At 40.5% G+C, this 18,533-nt stretch overlaps 2 protein-coding genes across 3 annotated transcripts in view; both read left to right on the top strand.

Moving 5' to 3' along the window:
* Window positions 1-1,914: 1,914 nt before the first annotated feature.
* atf7b (activating transcription factor 7b) lies at window positions 1,915-10,535 on the top strand. Its single transcript, XM_036570812.1, has 12 exons — window positions 1,915-2,083; window positions 2,979-3,054; window positions 3,410-3,506; window positions 3,731-3,861; window positions 4,024-4,179; window positions 5,398-5,552; window positions 6,206-6,299; window positions 6,386-6,505; window positions 6,705-6,800; window positions 7,126-7,314; window positions 7,454-7,556; window positions 8,485-10,535. Exons 2-12 carry the CDS (start codon window positions 3,007-3,009, stop codon window positions 8,670-8,672), a joined length of 1,377 nt encoding a protein of 458 aa, XP_036426705.1. The 5' UTR covers window positions 1,915-2,083; window positions 2,979-3,006; the 3' UTR covers window positions 8,673-10,535.
* Window positions 10,536-13,256: 2,721 nt separating this feature from the next.
* Window positions 13,257-18,533, top strand: part of dip2bb (disco-interacting protein 2 homolog Bb) — a 53,628-nt gene continuing 48,351 nt past the window's right edge. For both annotated transcript variants that reach the window (XM_036570806.1, XM_036570805.1), the window contains exon 1: window positions 13,257-13,513. In XM_036570806.1, coding sequence (XP_036426699.1) covers window positions 13,429-13,513 — 85 coding nt within the window. In that variant the 5' untranslated portion in view covers window positions 13,257-13,428. The remainder of the gene's footprint in view (window positions 13,514-18,533) is intronic.

Here is an 18,533-nt window from a genome sequence, read left to right as displayed (position 1 = left end):
CTGTTAGTTCAAGTGATTGATGCTTGTCTCATAGGTTTGATAAGTTGATGACTAGGCAGAATGCTGACGTGTGTATTTGTGATTCTGAATGTTGCTAAAAAGACTTCGATATGTAAACCTTCTGAAGGTGATGGTGTGTCCTAACAATTGTATTTTTATCCATTGAGATTTGCAAGACCTAAAAAGCTCTGCAGATTTTGTCTTAGTATGTTTTCTATTTATTCTATTTTCTTTAATACACTGTGCATTCTGTTCAGTTTTTTTCTTTAAATACTGGCATTAGGTCCTGCGTAATTAATTTTATTATTTTTGTTTTATTTTGAGGGGGGGGGTTGGAATATTTCGGTTACAAACGATGTAGAGTATGTGCCACTAAGTAAGAGTAATCAATCTGAGTCAGGTTTTATAATTTGATTTTCATTACTTTGTTTTAAAAGCAGCTTGTGGTATTGTAAAATTAAATGCACTAATTTTGTTTCTACTCTTGTACGCTGTGCGCTTTTTAGAAAATTAACCTGACATGGTTTCTCGTAGTGAGATTGCTAGAATTAGATTGACCTCCCTTCCCTTTTGTAGTTATTTTCCCTTGTCAGGGTTTCCTTTCTCCCCAGGGCTTGTGTTTTGTCAGGGAGGGGTGAATAGTACATGAGTGAGTGAAATGTTGCAGGACACACAGTTGTAGATGTCTAATGAGAACTGTTTAAGAAAAATTATGAGGAAAAAACAAAATAAATGATAAAATGATCTGCATTTACTTATCTGCATTTTTCTACCCTCAGGGGAAACCTGTGCTCTAACAGATATGCCATAACATTTGCAGTAAGTAAGCTCTGCTGTAAGGGCTAGCTTTGGCAGCACCACATGTGTAGCAGCATAATACATAACTGGGTATAATCTATGTAAATGTGCTGATGTGGTGGGATGCTGCCATTATGTAAGAGGATGGGAGGAAACGAGTCCCTGCTTTACAGTGGATGGGGATAAGAACAAACCAATGTTTAAAACATTTCTCTTCTAATACATTTTGATCAGAATAGTATCTGATGTTTGCATATTTCTTATACTGCTTGTTTTTCTCCTGCTGTTTCTTCTGAAAATGCTACTTGTATTTGGATCCTCATGTGGACCTCTGCAGTATGTCTTAATTTGCTGGAATATGATCATATACTGATCAGTGCCATTTATGCATGTCACACAAACCTATGGGTTGGTTTCCAGGGATTTAAGCTGAGTCATGGATTACAGTGCAATTTGAATGGAGATCCTCCACTAAAAGGAAAGCGTGGTCTTGGATTAGGTTTGTTCCCTGTCTGGAAAACCGAACCTAAATGCTCAGAAGTGTCCAGGCGCCCTTTTAAGGTACATTAAAATCCACCTATGGTTGACGCGGGTGTTGTATTGTGCACATGCATCTTGTATAATCTCTATAGTAGAGCACTGCCAATATAATGGGATGATCTGAAGCAGCTGCAGTGTGTCTAGTGGGGTATAGAGCTCTCGAGCGTTGGACTGCGGAGCAGTGGGACTGCGTCTTCTGGAGTCATGGGTCTCCATCCGGTAGGCCTAACTATGGGATGAGTTGAAGAGGTGTTTGTGATCCAGAACTAATCATTCACCATTGGTGCCTGGTTTTACTAATGCTTTTGTGGCTGGATGTAATCAGATCATCACAGAAATGCTCCAACATCTACTGTAAAGCCTTCCCAGAAGAGCAGCTGTTACAGCAGAAAAAGGGGGGGGGGCAAACTTCCATTTGACACCGTTGATTTCAGAAGAAACACAGGTGTCTACAAACTTTTGGACACGCGTTGTATTTACCCGTCCAAAAAAGTATTTCTTAAGATTAGGCTTGCCGTCTGTCCTTTGTGTGTCTGCTTTGTACGTGAATGTTTTGAATGTACAGTAATCTGAGATTCGGGATTTATCCTCTTCTACTGTAAATCTGTTACGTAACACGTTTAATCTGGAGGCTGTATCACCGCAGCGTATCGCGAGGTTTCTGCTGTAGTGGATGAAGGAGCAGTGAAGCCAGCAGCGGCGGAGGGAGAGAGAGAGGGGCGCAGAGAGAGGGAGGAGTGGCGGGGTGAGTTTGCAAACACCACCACTTGCAGAGGATAACAGCTGCAGTACCCATCAGCGTTTTATCACTCTCTTTCCCGAGCGGGTCCCCACATTGGCGCTTTCGCGAATATCCCAATCGTCAGCACAAACGGTGGCGGTGAATTAGCATTAGCCCGTTAGCTCAGTCTAGCAGAAACAGACCATGTAAGCAGCAGCTAACAGTTAGTTAGCGTGACACGGGCGCTGTTTATGTTCTAGATAGTTACTCGTAAAACTCTTCACATCACCCTAGACCTGTTCTGTGCTTGCCTTCTGCCTACTTTTGTGGCTGTCTTCAATAATAGTTTGTGTGTCAGCGTGCCCGTCTTCTTCATGTGCTCGTTGTGTTGTCAGCTGGTGAGGATATAACTAAGCTAACGTTAGCTAGCAAATGTCGTTATGTCTCGGCTCGCCTTCCCCCGATATAAACCAACAAACTTAAACCGTCGAATTTATCTCAGTATATTGGTGATTACGTTTGACCAAACGGGTAGCTTTTTGAAAGATATCCTAGATTAGCCGACTGGCTAATTCACCCCTTTCCTTCTCCTGATGTTAGTACGACACAGTTAGCATCTTACTGTAACCTACAGGCTCGGGCGGAAATGCAATGTGCGCACATTACATGATGTACAATCGCAGATAGCGACCTTCAGTGTGCATCACCGCCGTGTATAACAGTCATATGTCTGAAGGGACATAAAGCATGTTGTTTCATCAAAGTCAAGTCCGCATCTGAAACGCTTTGTACTGTGAGAAATGGCTTCATTATGTGTAGCTATTTGAGAGGAATTCCACTGATCACTCTGATCACTTTACTGAATTCTTGCGCTCTTACGGTGAAGTGTAACTGTTCTTTTTGCTGGATGGTGTTGTAGAAGTGACACAGGAACTGTTTGATGTAAAATGGGGGACGATCGACCTTTTGTGTGCTCAGCCCCAGGATGTGGACAGGTAAGGGCTACCTGAGTCTTTCCTTTCCAGCTGCTGTCTTATCTCTGTCTCCTCCTTGTAGAAACTACCCGGTTTAATTACCCAATTTTGCCCGTTTACATCGTTCAAAAACAATTAAAGGGAAGAAGTCATTGGGTATTCGACCAATTTAGTGACACATCAGTGCTAGTTATAGTTTCATTAACAATTACCACATTGTTTTTGAATGAACCATTATCAAAATAACAGGCTTTTGGTTTGAATTACGTAACTTCCTTTCTGTTCTACCCATTTTGTTTTTCAAAAGATATGATGTTACTGTTAATAGCAAATAATAGATGTAACTAAATGAAACTGTGTCTGTTTTTTGCATTAGCGGTTTACCAATGAAGATCATCTGGCTGTGCATAAACATAAGCATGAGATGACCCTGAAGTTTGGACAGACTAGAACTGACACTGTTATTATTGCAGGTTTGGTTGACATCATTTCTTTTTATACTGGAGATGGTAGATGGCTTCATTTAATGTGATTTTGGTATTTGTTTACGTTATATCACACTATACACTGACTGCCAAACATGCTTGATGTTCTCTGATTCTGTAGAAGTGACACTTGGCATCCTGGCACCAAGTGACGCCTTCACCTGCAGCATAGAGCAGTGTAAGTTGATACTGATTGTGTGTATGTGTTACAGATCAGACACCCACTCCCACCCGCTTTTTGAAGAACTGTGAGGAGGTGGGTTTGTTCAGTGAGCTAGATGGCTCCTTTGAACAGGAGCTTCGCAAAACACAGGAGGATGAGGAGAGGAGAGCCAAGACTACGGTGAGACTTATGTAGCAATTTTTTTTATCAGTTTTTATCTACCAACTGATACATACTGATGTTACTCCTATGACCTGTATACAGCATTTGGTTGTAGATTTTGGCTGAATTATTCAGTCTGTGTTTTTGTAATTTGACCAGTGGAGTCTTCTGTCTTCATAGCTTTCTGCTTTGCAAATTCCATCTGAAATGGAGAGAGAAGGACCTCTGGAGATTGACTCCTCACCTCCTGACAGCCCTTCATCTGCTTCTAGCATGACGGACAGCAAAGACTCAGTGACTCTGACGAAGGAGCCTATTGCCTTGAGGAAGAGCAAGGTTAGGCTGAATGGTTAAAGTGTGTATATATGGACAAATACATTGAGATCATTGAGCTTTTAGCTCATACACTCATGAGAAACAAACTGTTGTTAGAGGTGTGATTAAAAAATTGAAAAAGTGAGCATCAGTACCATCACAGTTTGCCAAAATGTTGCATGACATTATTTCAGCATGTCCACCAAGACTGCATCAGCAAAAAAGGCCTTGCAGTTTATGCTGTACCTCACACATATTAAAGGAAACTCATTACACATAAAGTTGACAACTTTTATGAGTGTGGGTGCTAGATGAACTTGTGACATTTCCTGTTACATTTTCATTGGGTAGCATTCCTACCAATGTCTCTTCCAACAGTAACACTGTGACTAGCTTGGAAATATTTAACAACATTTGACAGGTGGCAGGTGTTAAGTTCCCATTCCGACTTCACTGTCTAATAATAAATGTGGCTGTGTTGCAGTTCATGAGTTGACAATGTCTGAGTATTTTCAGATGCTTTAATATGGCAGACCAAGTAGGTGCCTTATTAAGTCAGGAGAGGAAAATTGCTCACCAGCAAGAACTTGATATTTGAAGTTTCACATTCCTGTTTTAAAGGGGGTATAATAAGAAACGGGTATGTCTGTTTGAGAAAAGGTGGTTTGAAGTGGGAATGGTTGTGGTGCCAAACCTTTTACATTTGAAGATCATCATCCCATTTGGCTAGTTGGCAAAGGCCCTTTGAATGGTCTTGAGACTTTGAGAGTTAATTCCCACATTTGGTCATTTATTGCTGCTATGACTTTTTCTCCTTTTTTTTTTTTTCTTTTTTCTTTTTAAAAAAGTCACATTTGCACATCTGTTGGTTAATTTGGGTAGAAAAAATAGGTAGGCCAAATAGTAAATCCCTTGTTCTTGTACGTTTTTCCCACATTGAAGCATTCTCACATTTTGGCAGGAAGAGATCTAAAGATAATATTCAAAGGAGCAGTGTTAGGTATTATGGCTAATAGTGGATAATAATGATGTCTAGGCAGTGTTTCTTACTGGTGTTATTTGTTGCCTATTTTTTTTTAAGTGCCATTATTTTAATTATCTAAAGTCATACAAATTTTATTAAATATTTCTGACTAAACCTATAAGTTTAAATATTTCTGCCAAATTCTAAATCTGGAATGGTAAAATTAATTGATGTTTAACTGAAAATTTTGTAAAACTGTTTCTGGTTTTAAACAGGATATGCCTCCAAGGACCACAGCAAGCTCTGCACCTACACCCACAATAGTACGACCAGGGTCCCTCCCTCTTCACCTAGGATACGACTCCATGAACCCCACTCAACCCTCGCCTACTTCTGTCATCACAAGGACCCCTCCCTCCAACAGACTCAGGTACAACACACACTACTCTTTAGTGCACTGGTTCCCAAGAGGATGTTTAGTCTGCTGGGACTATGACAGCGTTCTGAGAAATGTAAGACTTAATCTGTCCCCTTCTTAATTTTTCCCCAGTTGAGTAACTGTAAGATGATTGCATAGAACTTAGTACTGTGAAATGGGTCATCAAATTACGAGTTCTGGACATTTCATTTGTTTTTGTTACTACAGGAACTGCTCTGTTAGTGTAAGCCAGTGCTGGTTAAAACAGAAAAACTGAAAACCTAAATATTTGCAAACACTCATGGTGCTGTGTGTGTGTGTGTATGTGTGTGTGTATGTGTGTGTGTATGTGTGTGTGTGTGTGTGTGTATATATATATATATATATATATATATATATATATATATATATATATTAAAAATTATATGAGAAAACATACATCAGACAGGAGATGTTTTCATAGAGGTAGAGTTTTGATCATAAACTGTACAACTATGCCATATCCTGGGATATCTTGATAACAGCAGATGTATGAGTTTCTTATGAATGCCATACTTTAGCCACTGTGAATTGTGTTTAGTACGTTTCGGCGCCTGATCAGCATTCAAAACGTAAATTCTCTCTCTCTCTCTCTCTCTCTCTCTCTCTCTCTCTCTTTTCTGCAGTTCTCCCTCTGGTTCCTTTCCTATGATGATGCAGCTTCCAAATGGTCAGACTGTTCCCCTGCTTCCCAGCCCTGGACAAACATCAGTCATATCTGTAAGAGGTCCAAAAATTACAACAATGTTTTTTGACCTGTGTACTTAGATTCTGTTTAAGTTTTGTTTGCATGAATGTATGTGTAGTTGGCCCGGTCATCCAATACGGTGCCCAACATCCCTGGCATTCCTGGCCCTCCTATTGGTGGAAGCAGCAGTGGTTCCTCCTCTCCATCTGGATACAGTTCTCATAATGATGCCAAGATGGTGAGAACGACACGTGCACATGCACACGCAGGATTGCAAAAGTGCTCATGAAGTCAGAATATACACATCTTAAATGAATATTCATTTAGATAATTGCACACTATTTGTTGCAGTTAGTAAATTACAGAAGTAGGTCTGTGTGGGTGTTTTTGTTTTCCAACGTTTTTGTCCAGCTTTTGTTCGTTTTGTCTCCCTCTAGAGGCTGAAGGCAGCACTATCACCACAGAGTGTTAGTGGACCAACACCGACCCAGAAAACCGAACCCAATGAGACACCTTCACCAGCTCAACCACAGGTCAGTGCAGTGCAGTCACAGAAACATGAACACATGCCTACACGTAAATGTATGTACTGACATACTAATAAGGTGTAATGTTACGGTATACATTGAATGGTGGTCGGCACTGGTTACAGCTGAATGCCGCAGTATTATTGTAAAAATGTACACAGTTATTGTGTAAAAGTTATACCCTTGTATAATTTCTAGTCTAAAGTGGTTTTTTGAATTATTAAACAGAAAAATACATACCAAATATATTTTTCTTTTATCAGCCACATAGATAAATGTTGTTACAAATTTTGCTTTACTGGCATGTTATGACTCATAATTCTCTCCTTAGGTGTCTCCGGCTCCGCCTAGAGGTGGACGCAGGCGCCGGGGGCAGGAGACAGAACCTGACGAGCGCAGACGGCGCTTCCTGGAAAGGAACAGAGCCGCTGCCTATCGTTGCCGGCAGAAGCGAAAAGTGTGGGTCAGTGCTCTAGAGAAGCGTGCAGAGGAGCTTGCCACAACTAATGTCACACTCACGGTGAGACACATGAGGTTTTAATTACACAACCTTCCAGAAAACGTAAAGGTTCTTAGTACCATTTGTTTGCATATGTGTGTGTGTGTTAATATGTTACCGTGTGTGTGTGTGTGTGTGTGTGTGTGTTTGCGCACAACAGAATGAAGTGTCTCTATTGAGGACTGAGGTGACACGTTTGAAAGAATTGCTGCTGGCTCATAAGGACTGCCCTGTTACTGCCATGCAGAAAAAAGCCTACCTAGGTAATCTATCCATTTATTTATCTGCCCGCTGATACAACTATATATCACTCCCTATCTACTTATTCAACAACCTATGCTTTGTGCCTAGAAAATCATGTCACTCCATTTACATTGTCAAAATTATTTAGACACCTAGCTGCAAAAACTGAAGGAGCAACTGCTAAAGTGTTATCTTAGTAGTGATACCATACTGCATTGTTGTGATGTCAGCACTCATAAACCAGCTTTAAACCACCTGTGAGCCAAAAGATTGTCAGTTAAGACTGCGTATCAATATTTAATATCTTTATGGGATCATATCAAATACTTTAATGCCACAGAGTATCAAACACTTGTCATTCAGTGCTACAATTCAGTACCTAGTAGTTGATCTTTTTAGCATCAATGAGCCAGTAAGCATGTTTGTTCCAAAATCTAGACTGCTGATTGGTTGTCTAAATTACATGCTGGATGTGTTACAAAAACAAATTAATGATAGTTATTGATAGGTTTGTACAAAATGCATATGTGATGTCATTTTCTTTTTGTAAAATGTATTTTTTAATAATGTTTATAATTTAATATTTTTCCAATTTAAATAAGATATTTAAAATACACTGTTTGGGAATTGGTATTGAAGCAGAAATTTTAAACCAGACCAGTCAAAATTTTAATAGTTGCTTTTTACTATCATTTGGAAAAAAAGAATCTGACAGCGTTATTTAAACAAAATCTACTCTTCACACTAATGAAGACGCTTAGATAAGGCAGGTATTTTGTGCTATTTCATTGCAAAGTAACAGTGAAAATCATATGTTAATGTGTATAGATCATGCCTCCTTTCCATCCATCTGTGCAACTTAATTCATCCCGCCAGCTCTGCTTTTCCCCTCATTATTCTCCATCTTCTACCTGGACAAGCATTAAACCCCTCTCCCTCTCTCTCTAGCCGCAGGTGTTGATGAGAGTGCAGTGTCAGCGATGGTGTTGCCGGTCTCGGTTCCAGCTCCAGTATCTGTAAACGGATTGAGCATGAGAGCAGCAGAGGCCGTGGCCGTTTTGGCTGGAATGGGCTCTGGCCAGTGGAGCAGTCCAGCTGGAGACGTGCCGTCCCACTCACAGCCTACCTCCAGATGATGACCATGTGCTTCAGCCTGTAAGGACAGGGCATCTGTCTTGAGGAAGTAGGCCTGTGAAGGAAGTCCATTGTCAGATCTCTTCCCTCGGGAACTGTTAGTCAGAGTGTGTTTGTAAATGCCCTTCGTATGTGGCAAATGGGAACAATCGCTATGACCTGACCACACCCAGTTTCTCACCTTCAGCGTATCACAGTCTCTCCTGTTACTTTGGGCTACTGTAGCTAGAGATTGCAGCTTTTTTTTCATTGGACTAAGTGGCCTGAGTGTGTGACCTGTCGCAGGATGTCGCTGGCAGACTATACAGACTAGGACGCACTGCAGTAAAAGCTTGTAAAGACTCGCTATGTTATCTCACACCCATGTACACACATTTAGAGTCCTTCAGCACGCTTATGCACTGTTGTGCTCACTTGATATTTTGTTGTTTGCAGGTGTTGCTCATTTTACATTTTTAATCGACTCTAAAATATTTTTTTCTAAATATTTGACTGCATGATTCAAACCACATAAGATAGATGAGTACCACATTATGCAGACACATTTAGCATTCTGTTGTTCTCTTTCTAATGCTTTCACATTTTTTTCTCTCCGTGTCTTGGTAAACCTAAAATCATTTCTCTCAGGTCTCTCCTGCTGTGTGGCTGTGGTAGTCAACGTGGAAATTCTCTTGCCTCTTGTTAGAATAACTGAAAGCCACAGAATAGACTTGTCTGGAGATGAAGAGCAATATATTTTTATATTTGAATGTCATTATCAGTCTGCATTTTGCGGTCTATGTATGAGATGTACGGGTAGCTTAACGACAAACAAGTGTGTGATTGCTTTTATCTTTAAGGAAATAATCTGCTCAGTTGAATCACATTTTTTTCCTTCAAGTAAGAAGCCAAAAATCCTTTACATTAGAGGTTGTACCCAAAAGTTTCAGGTTGTCAGGTTTCAAACGTGGGAACACAAACATGCACCAACATGACCCCACTTCTTGCAGTTCATAGATTGTGCGCATGTGTATCATTGATATGTATTGTACATATGTATGAATGTGAGATCTTAAAAATGGTGGATAGTTTTATCATTCTGTAGCACATTTCTCATTAAGGGGTCTATCAGTCAGAATGCCTATTACACCAGAATTTGATCTATAACAAATGGAAAAGGCTGTAAAGTCCTCCCATTGAAACTTGGTCATTGAATGTTTTGTATATGGCTCGTTTAGTGACTGAAAAACCCACACTTGAACACAGTGTCAAACCACCCCCTCCTTTCAGTCCTATTTTAATGATATCATCGAACAACTGCTAATTATTGTATCAACATTATGTTCACTGCCTTGGTATAATTCCAGCCTGAATGCTATGTTTTGTTCAGGTTTATCTTTACTTCCCTGTTTTTGATTTGTTTTGTTTTTTTTTGGTTTTCTTTTTGTGACTTGTTTACTGTTTATGGATTATTTTTCCTCAGCAGTCATATCAGTCCCTGTGAGGCCTACCCGTTCTTGTCTGGTGGTGTGCTTTCTCACCTGCAGCAGTACATTGTGAAAGAGGAGCTTTTCTCAGTGTGTATCACTAACTGATCCAAAAGTGTGCAACTCGTCAGACAAACCCTTTAACTAGAGCTGTAAATATCACTAAATATGAAATGCGCATATATGTCCAAGCATTGCTGTCTGTACAATATTAACTAAATGAGATGGCCCTGAAGATATATTGTAATAATTAAACATTAATGGAATTCAAATGTGTGGTAAATTGAGATGCATGTCATTGACATTTAAGGACTGTTGTTTGATCATTGGTGAACTTAAGACGTGCAGTCACTAGCATTTTTCAGTTATGCTCAATGAAATAAAAATGTTTTGAATCAGGCCTTCAGGTGAGATGTGAGAAGTTGGAGAAATGTATTTAGAGTGGCTTTTCTCCTGTGGCTTGTCATTTGACCAGCAATGAGCCAACACCGTTTGCCTGAGCTGTGAAACACAAACGATGTTAATTTAATGAGACTTATTTAACTCAACATCTCTGAGACATACAGTACTGTGCAAAAGTTTTAACACGTGCAGCAAATTACAAGTTCATGGACATTGTTATGGAGCTTGTCATGGGCATATGTTTGGAGCTATAACAGCCTCCACTCCATTTGGGCCCATTCAGTCAAAAAAGCATTTGTGAGATAAGCACTTTATGTTGGACAAGAAGGCCTGGCTCACAATCCAATTAATTCCAAAGTGTTTATTGGGGTTGGAGTCAGGGTTCTGTGCAGGCCACTGGAGTTTCTCAACGCCAAACTCATCAAACCTTTTTGGACCTCACTTTGTGCACAGGGGCACAGTCATGCTGGAACAGGAAAGGACCCTTGCTGTGCTGCTGTCACAAAGGTGGAAACATAATTGTTTAAAATATCTTTGTATGCTGTAGCATTAACATTACCCTCCACTGGAACTAATGGGCTGAGCCCAAACCCTGAAAATAAGCCCCAGAGCAAACTTTCCCAATGGCACTATGCATTCTGGTAGGTAGCATTCTCTTGGCATCTGCCAAACCTGGATTCATCCGTCACGTGGCACTCAAGCCGAGACTTGGCATTGTGCATAGCTTGGGTGTAGCTGCTCTGCCACTGAAACTCATTTTGAGAAGCTCCTGATGCACAGTTCTTGTGCTGATGTTGCTTTCAGAGGCAGTTTGGAAGTCTGAAGTGAGTGATGCAATAGAAGATAGATGATTTTACATCCTTCAGCTCTTAGTAACCTTGCTCTAAGTTTGTGTGGTCTACCGCTTCTTTGCTGAGCTGTTGTTGCTCTTGGATGCTTCCATTTCACAATAATAGCACTTACAGTTGACTGGGGCAGATCTAGCAGGGCAGAAATTTCACAAACTGATAGAGTGGCATCCTATGACCGTGCCATGTTAAAGTCACTGAGCTCTTCAGTACAGCACTTTCTACTACCAATGGGCCTCATTCAGCAATACTGTCTTAAGTTTTTTCTTCAATTTGTTCTTGAGAAAGATCTTAAGAAAAAGTCAGATTTATGACGTGTTCTTAAACCACGGAACTGTTCGCACCTTTGTGCTCTTGAGCATGTGTGTAGATTCTGTTCTTACCTAAGAACAAATCCCAAATAAGAAAACATTGGTGAATGTCAGAATCTTTGTGAAAACTGTGTGGCCCAGTGTTCCCAGAAGTCTGGGAATCTGTCAGATATCAAACAACTGAACACAAAGCACAGTCAAACACATTCTGAAGTGGATGGTAAGTGCTTGATTGCCATGCGGTCATGCATGTCTGGCAGGTCATCAGATATTTGTGTTTCTTGAGACCCCTGACTCCTGTCATTGCACAGCTAAATGTTGAACCTATGTCTTAGCTTTAGGGTGCACATCTATTGCTACACAAAGGACTGCTTTTATCCCAAAAAGGGGCTCTTCACAGTCTACTCCAATGTTTACCATTAGTTATTTAACACCAGCAGTTGGGACTGTGATTTTAAGTTGGTGTTACATTTATGAAAGCTTTGTGTAAAAGTAAATACACACATACACACTCTTACAGTGGAATCCAAAAAACTGACATATTAGAAACAGTAAGTCAGTAAATCAAGATAACCTACATATAATTAGAACAATAACATGAATTGTAACCTTCTCACTTTGTAGCCTGTGTAGTTTCTTACCAATTTGAATTTAGTCTGATGGACGTGTCAGGCAAGACCTTACAGCTTGCTTTTTTCTGTGTATTGAATTTTAATATCATTAATAATAAAGTATGCCAATCTCTGTTTAAATGATATAATACTTTTTTATGAAATCACAATGCAAATTGCTTTACTGAATTTTCATTTTATTTTAAGGCCCCAATTTGCATGTATGAGTGGGAAATTTAAATGTAATTCTGCAGTTCACTGCCTGTTTTACATAATAGATTTTCACTCGTAGTTTGCCTGTGATATGCTTCCATTCTCAGCCTACGCCATGTGTTTATGTATGCCCTGAACAACACACTAGCACTGCTCTTGGCTTTATAAAGGGTTCATAACCAACTCCTGAAAATTTCATAAAATGTTTCAAGGGTTATAAAGGGGTTCTTAAAGATTCATAAGTTTTCATTCTTGACTGTATACATTACAGTTCCCAAAGGCCTTATCAAAGTTCCATAAATGATATAATCATAAATAATTAATAAACTGTTCGTAGCGGTTCATAAAGGGGATTCATAAAAGTTCCTAGAAAACTTTATGAAGGGATTCATAAGGAGGTAATGCATGGTACCTAAATATTCACAAAGATCCGTATCGGGGTTTATAATGAGGGTCATAAACGTACGTCAAGCAATTTATAGAGGGTCCTTAAAATGCCTCATAAAGATTCTTAATAAGGGTTTTAAAATGGACTTGTGAAGGGGTTTATAAACCTTACACAACGTGAAGGGTGTATAAAGGTTTCTATTAAAGGAATCAGGTTTGTAAAGAGGTTCATGTGGTGGTACATCTCAGACTCTGAATGCTGAAAGAAGCCCGTGACAGCAGAGGGAGCAGAAACGCTCCTGATGATCCTCAGCAGCGCTCCTCCGGGCTGCGGGTCACGTGACTCTCTCCATCGGTCTGGATCTCCGTCTCTCTCGGTATGGCGGAGATGGAGCGCTTCACTGATGGAGCTCGTCCTGCCGTGTAACAGCCGCTGTCTATGCTCGCTGGAAGCGGGGGAGCTGCTGTAGTTCGTGGGGAACCGCTCTGCGCAGTGCTTTAGCCGCCTCTCCGCTCAGGCATGGCGGAGCGAACTGTGGAGGTGTCCGCTCTGCCCGCGGAGGTCCGGGAGCAGCTCGCCGAGCTAGACCTGGAGCTGTCCGAGGGTAAGCTCACAACATTAACCCGAGGGCCAGAGGCGAGTGGAGGACAGGGGCAGGTAGTGTGCGTGTGTGTGAGAGAGTGGTAAGGTGTGTTAGAGCTCGTTTAACGGAACAGCTCAATGTTATGTTGAGTCGCTCATGAGAGAGAGAGAGAGAGGTAGAGATGCTACAGTGCTAACGCTAACGCTGCTGTGAGGGCCGAAACACACTGACCTCCTTTTCGTCGAGAATTATTTGTTTTGTGTGTCATATTTACCTCATGTTTTCTCGTGTCATCCCCCTCTGTTCACTCACGGGCCACAGCAGAGCTCAGTGTTTTAACACGACACTCGGGTTAACGAACGTGCAGTCGACGCGTGCAGTGTATAAGATAACGTTATAGGCCTATAGGCTGTGTGGATGAGACATTTATTTATTTATTTATTTATTGTGTCACAACACAGGCTATATGTAAAGTTTCTCTAAATGTGGCTTTATATCAGTTGTTGTTTGTTTTTCATTAGTCTGTTTTAATGCTAAACGTTTATAAGAGCACGATGACGTAGCCATCACCTTAAACCGCGAGGCGCATTGACAGATGGATTTAGAGGATGATTGTCCTCTTCATCAGTAAGCCGACCAGCAGCATGGGGGGCTGGTGTTTCTCCCCAGTGGATACTGCACTCACACACGCACACACGTATATCAGCTGGAAAAGCCGCTGTCCCCTGAAATTTAGACCTGGGCTGCCCGTTAAAGGGCTCATAGCCTGCATTTTCCGTATTTCATATATATTCATGTCTATATATTTTTTGCTATAAGGTCAGCTTACGAATTTTGTGTGTTTTTATGACAGTTTCAGCTATGAGTTATTTCATGATCATTTCCAACCTCTCTTCATTTCTTAGAATAAAAAACTGACCGCTTCTGTTACTGTGCCTTTAAGACTGATGTATGTAAATGACCTCTGTTCTGATTGGCTCTCTGTGTGTTCTCCCGTGTTGCCCCTCATTCAAAAGCAGGTTGAAACACTCCTTATAATGGCTGAATTCTAGTTCTGCGCCTGCGTATCTGCGAAATTGTGTGAGTGTCGTGTTTGTATAGGTCAGGGGTGTCCAATCTTATCCACAAAGGGCCAGTGTGGGTGCCAGTTTGTTGTTCCAGACAAGAAGAGCACATCTGATTTCACTCGTTTAATCAGTTAGTCTCAGTCTTTAAACACCTGAGCATGTGTGCTCCTGTTTTGTAGCAATAAAAACCTGCGGCCGCACTGGCCCTTTGCGGATCAGATTGGACACCGCTGGTATAGGTGTCTGCCAACATGCTTGCACATAACTTGCACATAAAGATGGGTCAGATAAACGTTTTTAGTGTTGCACCTCTTCTGCCAATCGGTCTTCAAATTTCTTCATTTGGTTTTGCGCGGGTTTTGTACTGTTTGGGTTTCATCCTGCCCCAGCGCTACCGGTCAGCGTTTGCCTTAGCTGTCCAGTAATGTGTAGTTGAGATTTTGGAGGTGTGCACATTATGGCCTCTGCAAGCATCTTCAAGCTACGTTTACCTATAAACCTCTGTGCTTCTCACAGGCGGTTTGTGGTGGTTTGATGTGAATTGGTTCACTGTAGAGAAATTTACTGGTTCAGATTTTCTTTACAGTGTTGGTGATAGGAACCAGGAGTCACAATGTATACAATGCAAATGTACCCATTTTATTTACTTTTCCATACAACAGTGAACCTACACATGTCTCCTGGGTTTTTATGTGTGATGTTTATAATGGTAAAATAGTGGATCTGAAAAAAAGAAGTTGTCTTTAGGTTCTCTTTTGCCTGCATGTACCTCTCCACCATGAATGGATTTGTTAAATAAAAAACATTTTCTCAAAACTACTAAACTACCTCTCAAAATGTTTCAAGCATTATTTTCCTGTTAAAGCCTTCTGTGAAGTAGCTTTTAGTGGCATTTAAAGCTTCGGACATCTGGTTCCTATCACCACCGCTGTGATCAGTTCTGCCTCAGTAGGTTTCCCTTGAACAGAGCATTTCATATCAAACCGCTCTGAATGACTTTGTTTACATCTTCATGATTTTAAGTATTGACATTCTCCACATTGTACTCTGAAAAGCATATTGTAGCATAATTTATCATGATAGCGATCTAATATTGTCATATTGCCCACTTTAACGTAAATGAGCAGAGCAAAACTGGTGTGGGCTGAACAGGCCAATATATTTAAATGCATTGGTTTTTGTGTCTCTTTAAATACCAGTTGTGTGGTTGAAGATTGTCACATAAGCTTTTGTCACCCTAAAGGGTTTCCGTGTGAAGCACATGGACATTGCCTGCTCTCAGTTTGTTAGACTGTTATATTCAGGATGAATGTTTGTAAAACCAGTAATTAAAGGCCATCATAATTTCATGAGCAAACAAATTGAGTGCTCGTGTGCATGGACTGAAGGCTATTCTGTGCCAAAGCAAGAGTGTGCTCATTTTTATGTGTTCTGATTAACCACATTTGATCTGAGTATGCACGCCTGTGTGCGTTCATGTGTTCGTATTATATAACTCTCCTCAGTTGTCTGACTCAAACGCGTCTGGGGTTGCATGTGTGTGTGTTTATGTTTGCATGAATTTTGTGCTGGAGCTGGGAATAAGAGGCATGCCTGTTTTTCTCTGTACCACACCACCACCACATCATCATAGCGCTTGTTCCTTAGAACAGTTGGGTGAAAGCTGAGCATCATACTCAGCCAATGATGATACATCCCCAGCAGCTGATTAGATAATAATTTGGAGTGTGGATTATGAATTATTTGCAGTGGTCTTCCAACCGTTACATGACAGTAATGTGAGTTGTATTGAGGAAGTGGGAATGGCCTGTTGTTGGATATTATACAACATTAAAGCCTCTTTTACTCCAGGGTGCTCTCATATTGTCTCTACCACCCACATATATGTGTGTGTGTTATCTCCTAGTGGACAGTATAGGTGTGTGTACAAAGCTAGCCACAATGGCCATATGTCAGCAGTAGTGTGTTTTTTTGCTGAGTTCAGAATGCAGTCCTGGCACTGTCCCCTTCTCCTCCTACAGTTGTGATATTTATGGCCCTCAAACAGACGCCTGCAGTCTTTAGAACGCTGCCATCTCTCACCTCCACATTCAAATATATAATCCATTTATGTGTGTCTTTGATTTCTTTCGATGGGTGCTTGTCCTCCAAGTCTGTGTGTGTTTGTGTGTTTGTGTGTTGTGTGTGTGTGTGTGTGTGTGTGTGTGTGTGTGTGTTTAGGTAGGCAGTTCTAAACCCCTCTTGTTGACACTGATGGCAGCTAACTGAATGAGAAATGAGAAAATATCCATGGCCACTGTGTTGTTCTGAAGAAGGGCTGTAGTGGGCTTGCTCTTTAAATGTCTTAACTGGCAGTTTAAATTCTGTAACTGTATTATTTGGCAGTTTAAATTCTATGGGCTGGTTTCCCAGACCCAGATTAAGCCTAAGCCTAGGCTAAAAAGAACTTCCAGTGGTGATTCAACATTGAAACTGCGGTTTAGTTCAAGACGAGGCTTAATCCATGTCCGGTAAATCGTCCCTACAACTGTTTATCTGGCAATTTCAATTGATCTATCCATGCTCCACACACAGATGCATTCTCGGAACACAGTACTATTTAGAGACTTTAAAGAAGCATTTTAGCAGTCTGATATGAGTGGTTTACGTATTGTGTGCTGCAGCTCCTCATTAGGTTGAATGGGACTTTTGCCAACATTCTGTAGAGCTTGTCTAATCTATCAACAATCAATAATCTATCAACTCATTAAACCAGTGCAGCTCAACAGCTGTGCTTCAGCAACAGTCTCATCTATGTTAGGTACAATGAATGTGGTGTTAATGTAGGATGTCACATCCCCCAGCATGTTTAAAAGTTCACTTGTGTTTCTGATTGGGAATAGGAAATGAAATAGATCCATAAATGACTGACCTTTTTTTTAACCAGCATTAAGTGAGTTTTACCATCACTGGGGGCTGTTACCACGGTAACTTGGTTAACCGTCACTGGGTACAGACCTATCTCTGGGGATAGTCAGGGTCCTCTCCCATGTCAATGGTGGCCCACCTGACAGCTGCTGTTTATTCAGCTCATCAGTGTTAAACTGAGATCACACAAGCATCAACATGTTCATTCAGACTTCAGCACTCACATAAGGAGGTAGAATGTGTAAAACTTACAGCAGTCCCTGTAGTAGTAAAGACAGTGAATACAGACCCAGCATGTTAGAAGTCTGGATTTATTTCTGTTGTTTTGCTGTACTATTTGGATGCAGTTATGTAGTTACGTTGACTGTTTAAATATGCCCCTGTAATAGTATGCTACATAATGAATTACATTTACAATTGATCTACATTCATAAATATTGACAGGTTTGAGTTTGCATTCAAAAGTTTTATTTGTTTTGATGTCAAAAATTACAAAAGCCTGGAAAAAACAAAATATTTTATTGTTCACAAACAAGTCTGCATGCAATAACTGTGCAACTGACTGCACAAAAGTTATTCATAAACAGATTCAGATCATAGTACGTTATTTCTTCTTCTACTTAGCAAATATGACATTGGTTGAAAGTTTAGAAACTGCCTTTTTGTCTGAGTTGTTCTACTCGTTTCAGTGACCTAAGAGTTGACAATCATTAATAAAACATTACAACACGCTTTTAACTGGCAGCAGAAACTGTAGCGGTTTTAAGGGTTAACATCACAGACAAATGGCTAATTAACAGAAGTCTGCTTGAGGTTGGATAGTAATGAACATGTTAGCAGTTCAAATGTAGAGATCATTGAGTGAGCTCTGGAGATGCTACTGTGCTGGTGATTGGGGCCTAAGTTGTGGCATTAGTGACCCAAACAGGAAGGTTTCCATACATCAGCAATATCAGTAAAGTAAAAGCACACTGTGATATTCACACAGTGGCAACCTTAAGTGTTCTATATCTCCAAAATGGTAATGTTATAGGAGAAGAAAAAAGAGTTCTGTCTTAACCTTAAAG

This window comes from Colossoma macropomum, unplaced genomic scaffold (assembly GCF_904425465.1).
Source record: "Colossoma macropomum unplaced genomic scaffold, Colossoma_macropomum, whole genome shotgun sequence".
Classification (NCBI taxonomy): domain Eukaryota; kingdom Metazoa; phylum Chordata; class Actinopteri; order Characiformes; family Serrasalmidae; genus Colossoma; species Colossoma macropomum.
The sequence above is the reverse complement of the archived record's forward strand: the minus strand, read 5'-3'. Positions and strand labels throughout refer to the sequence as shown.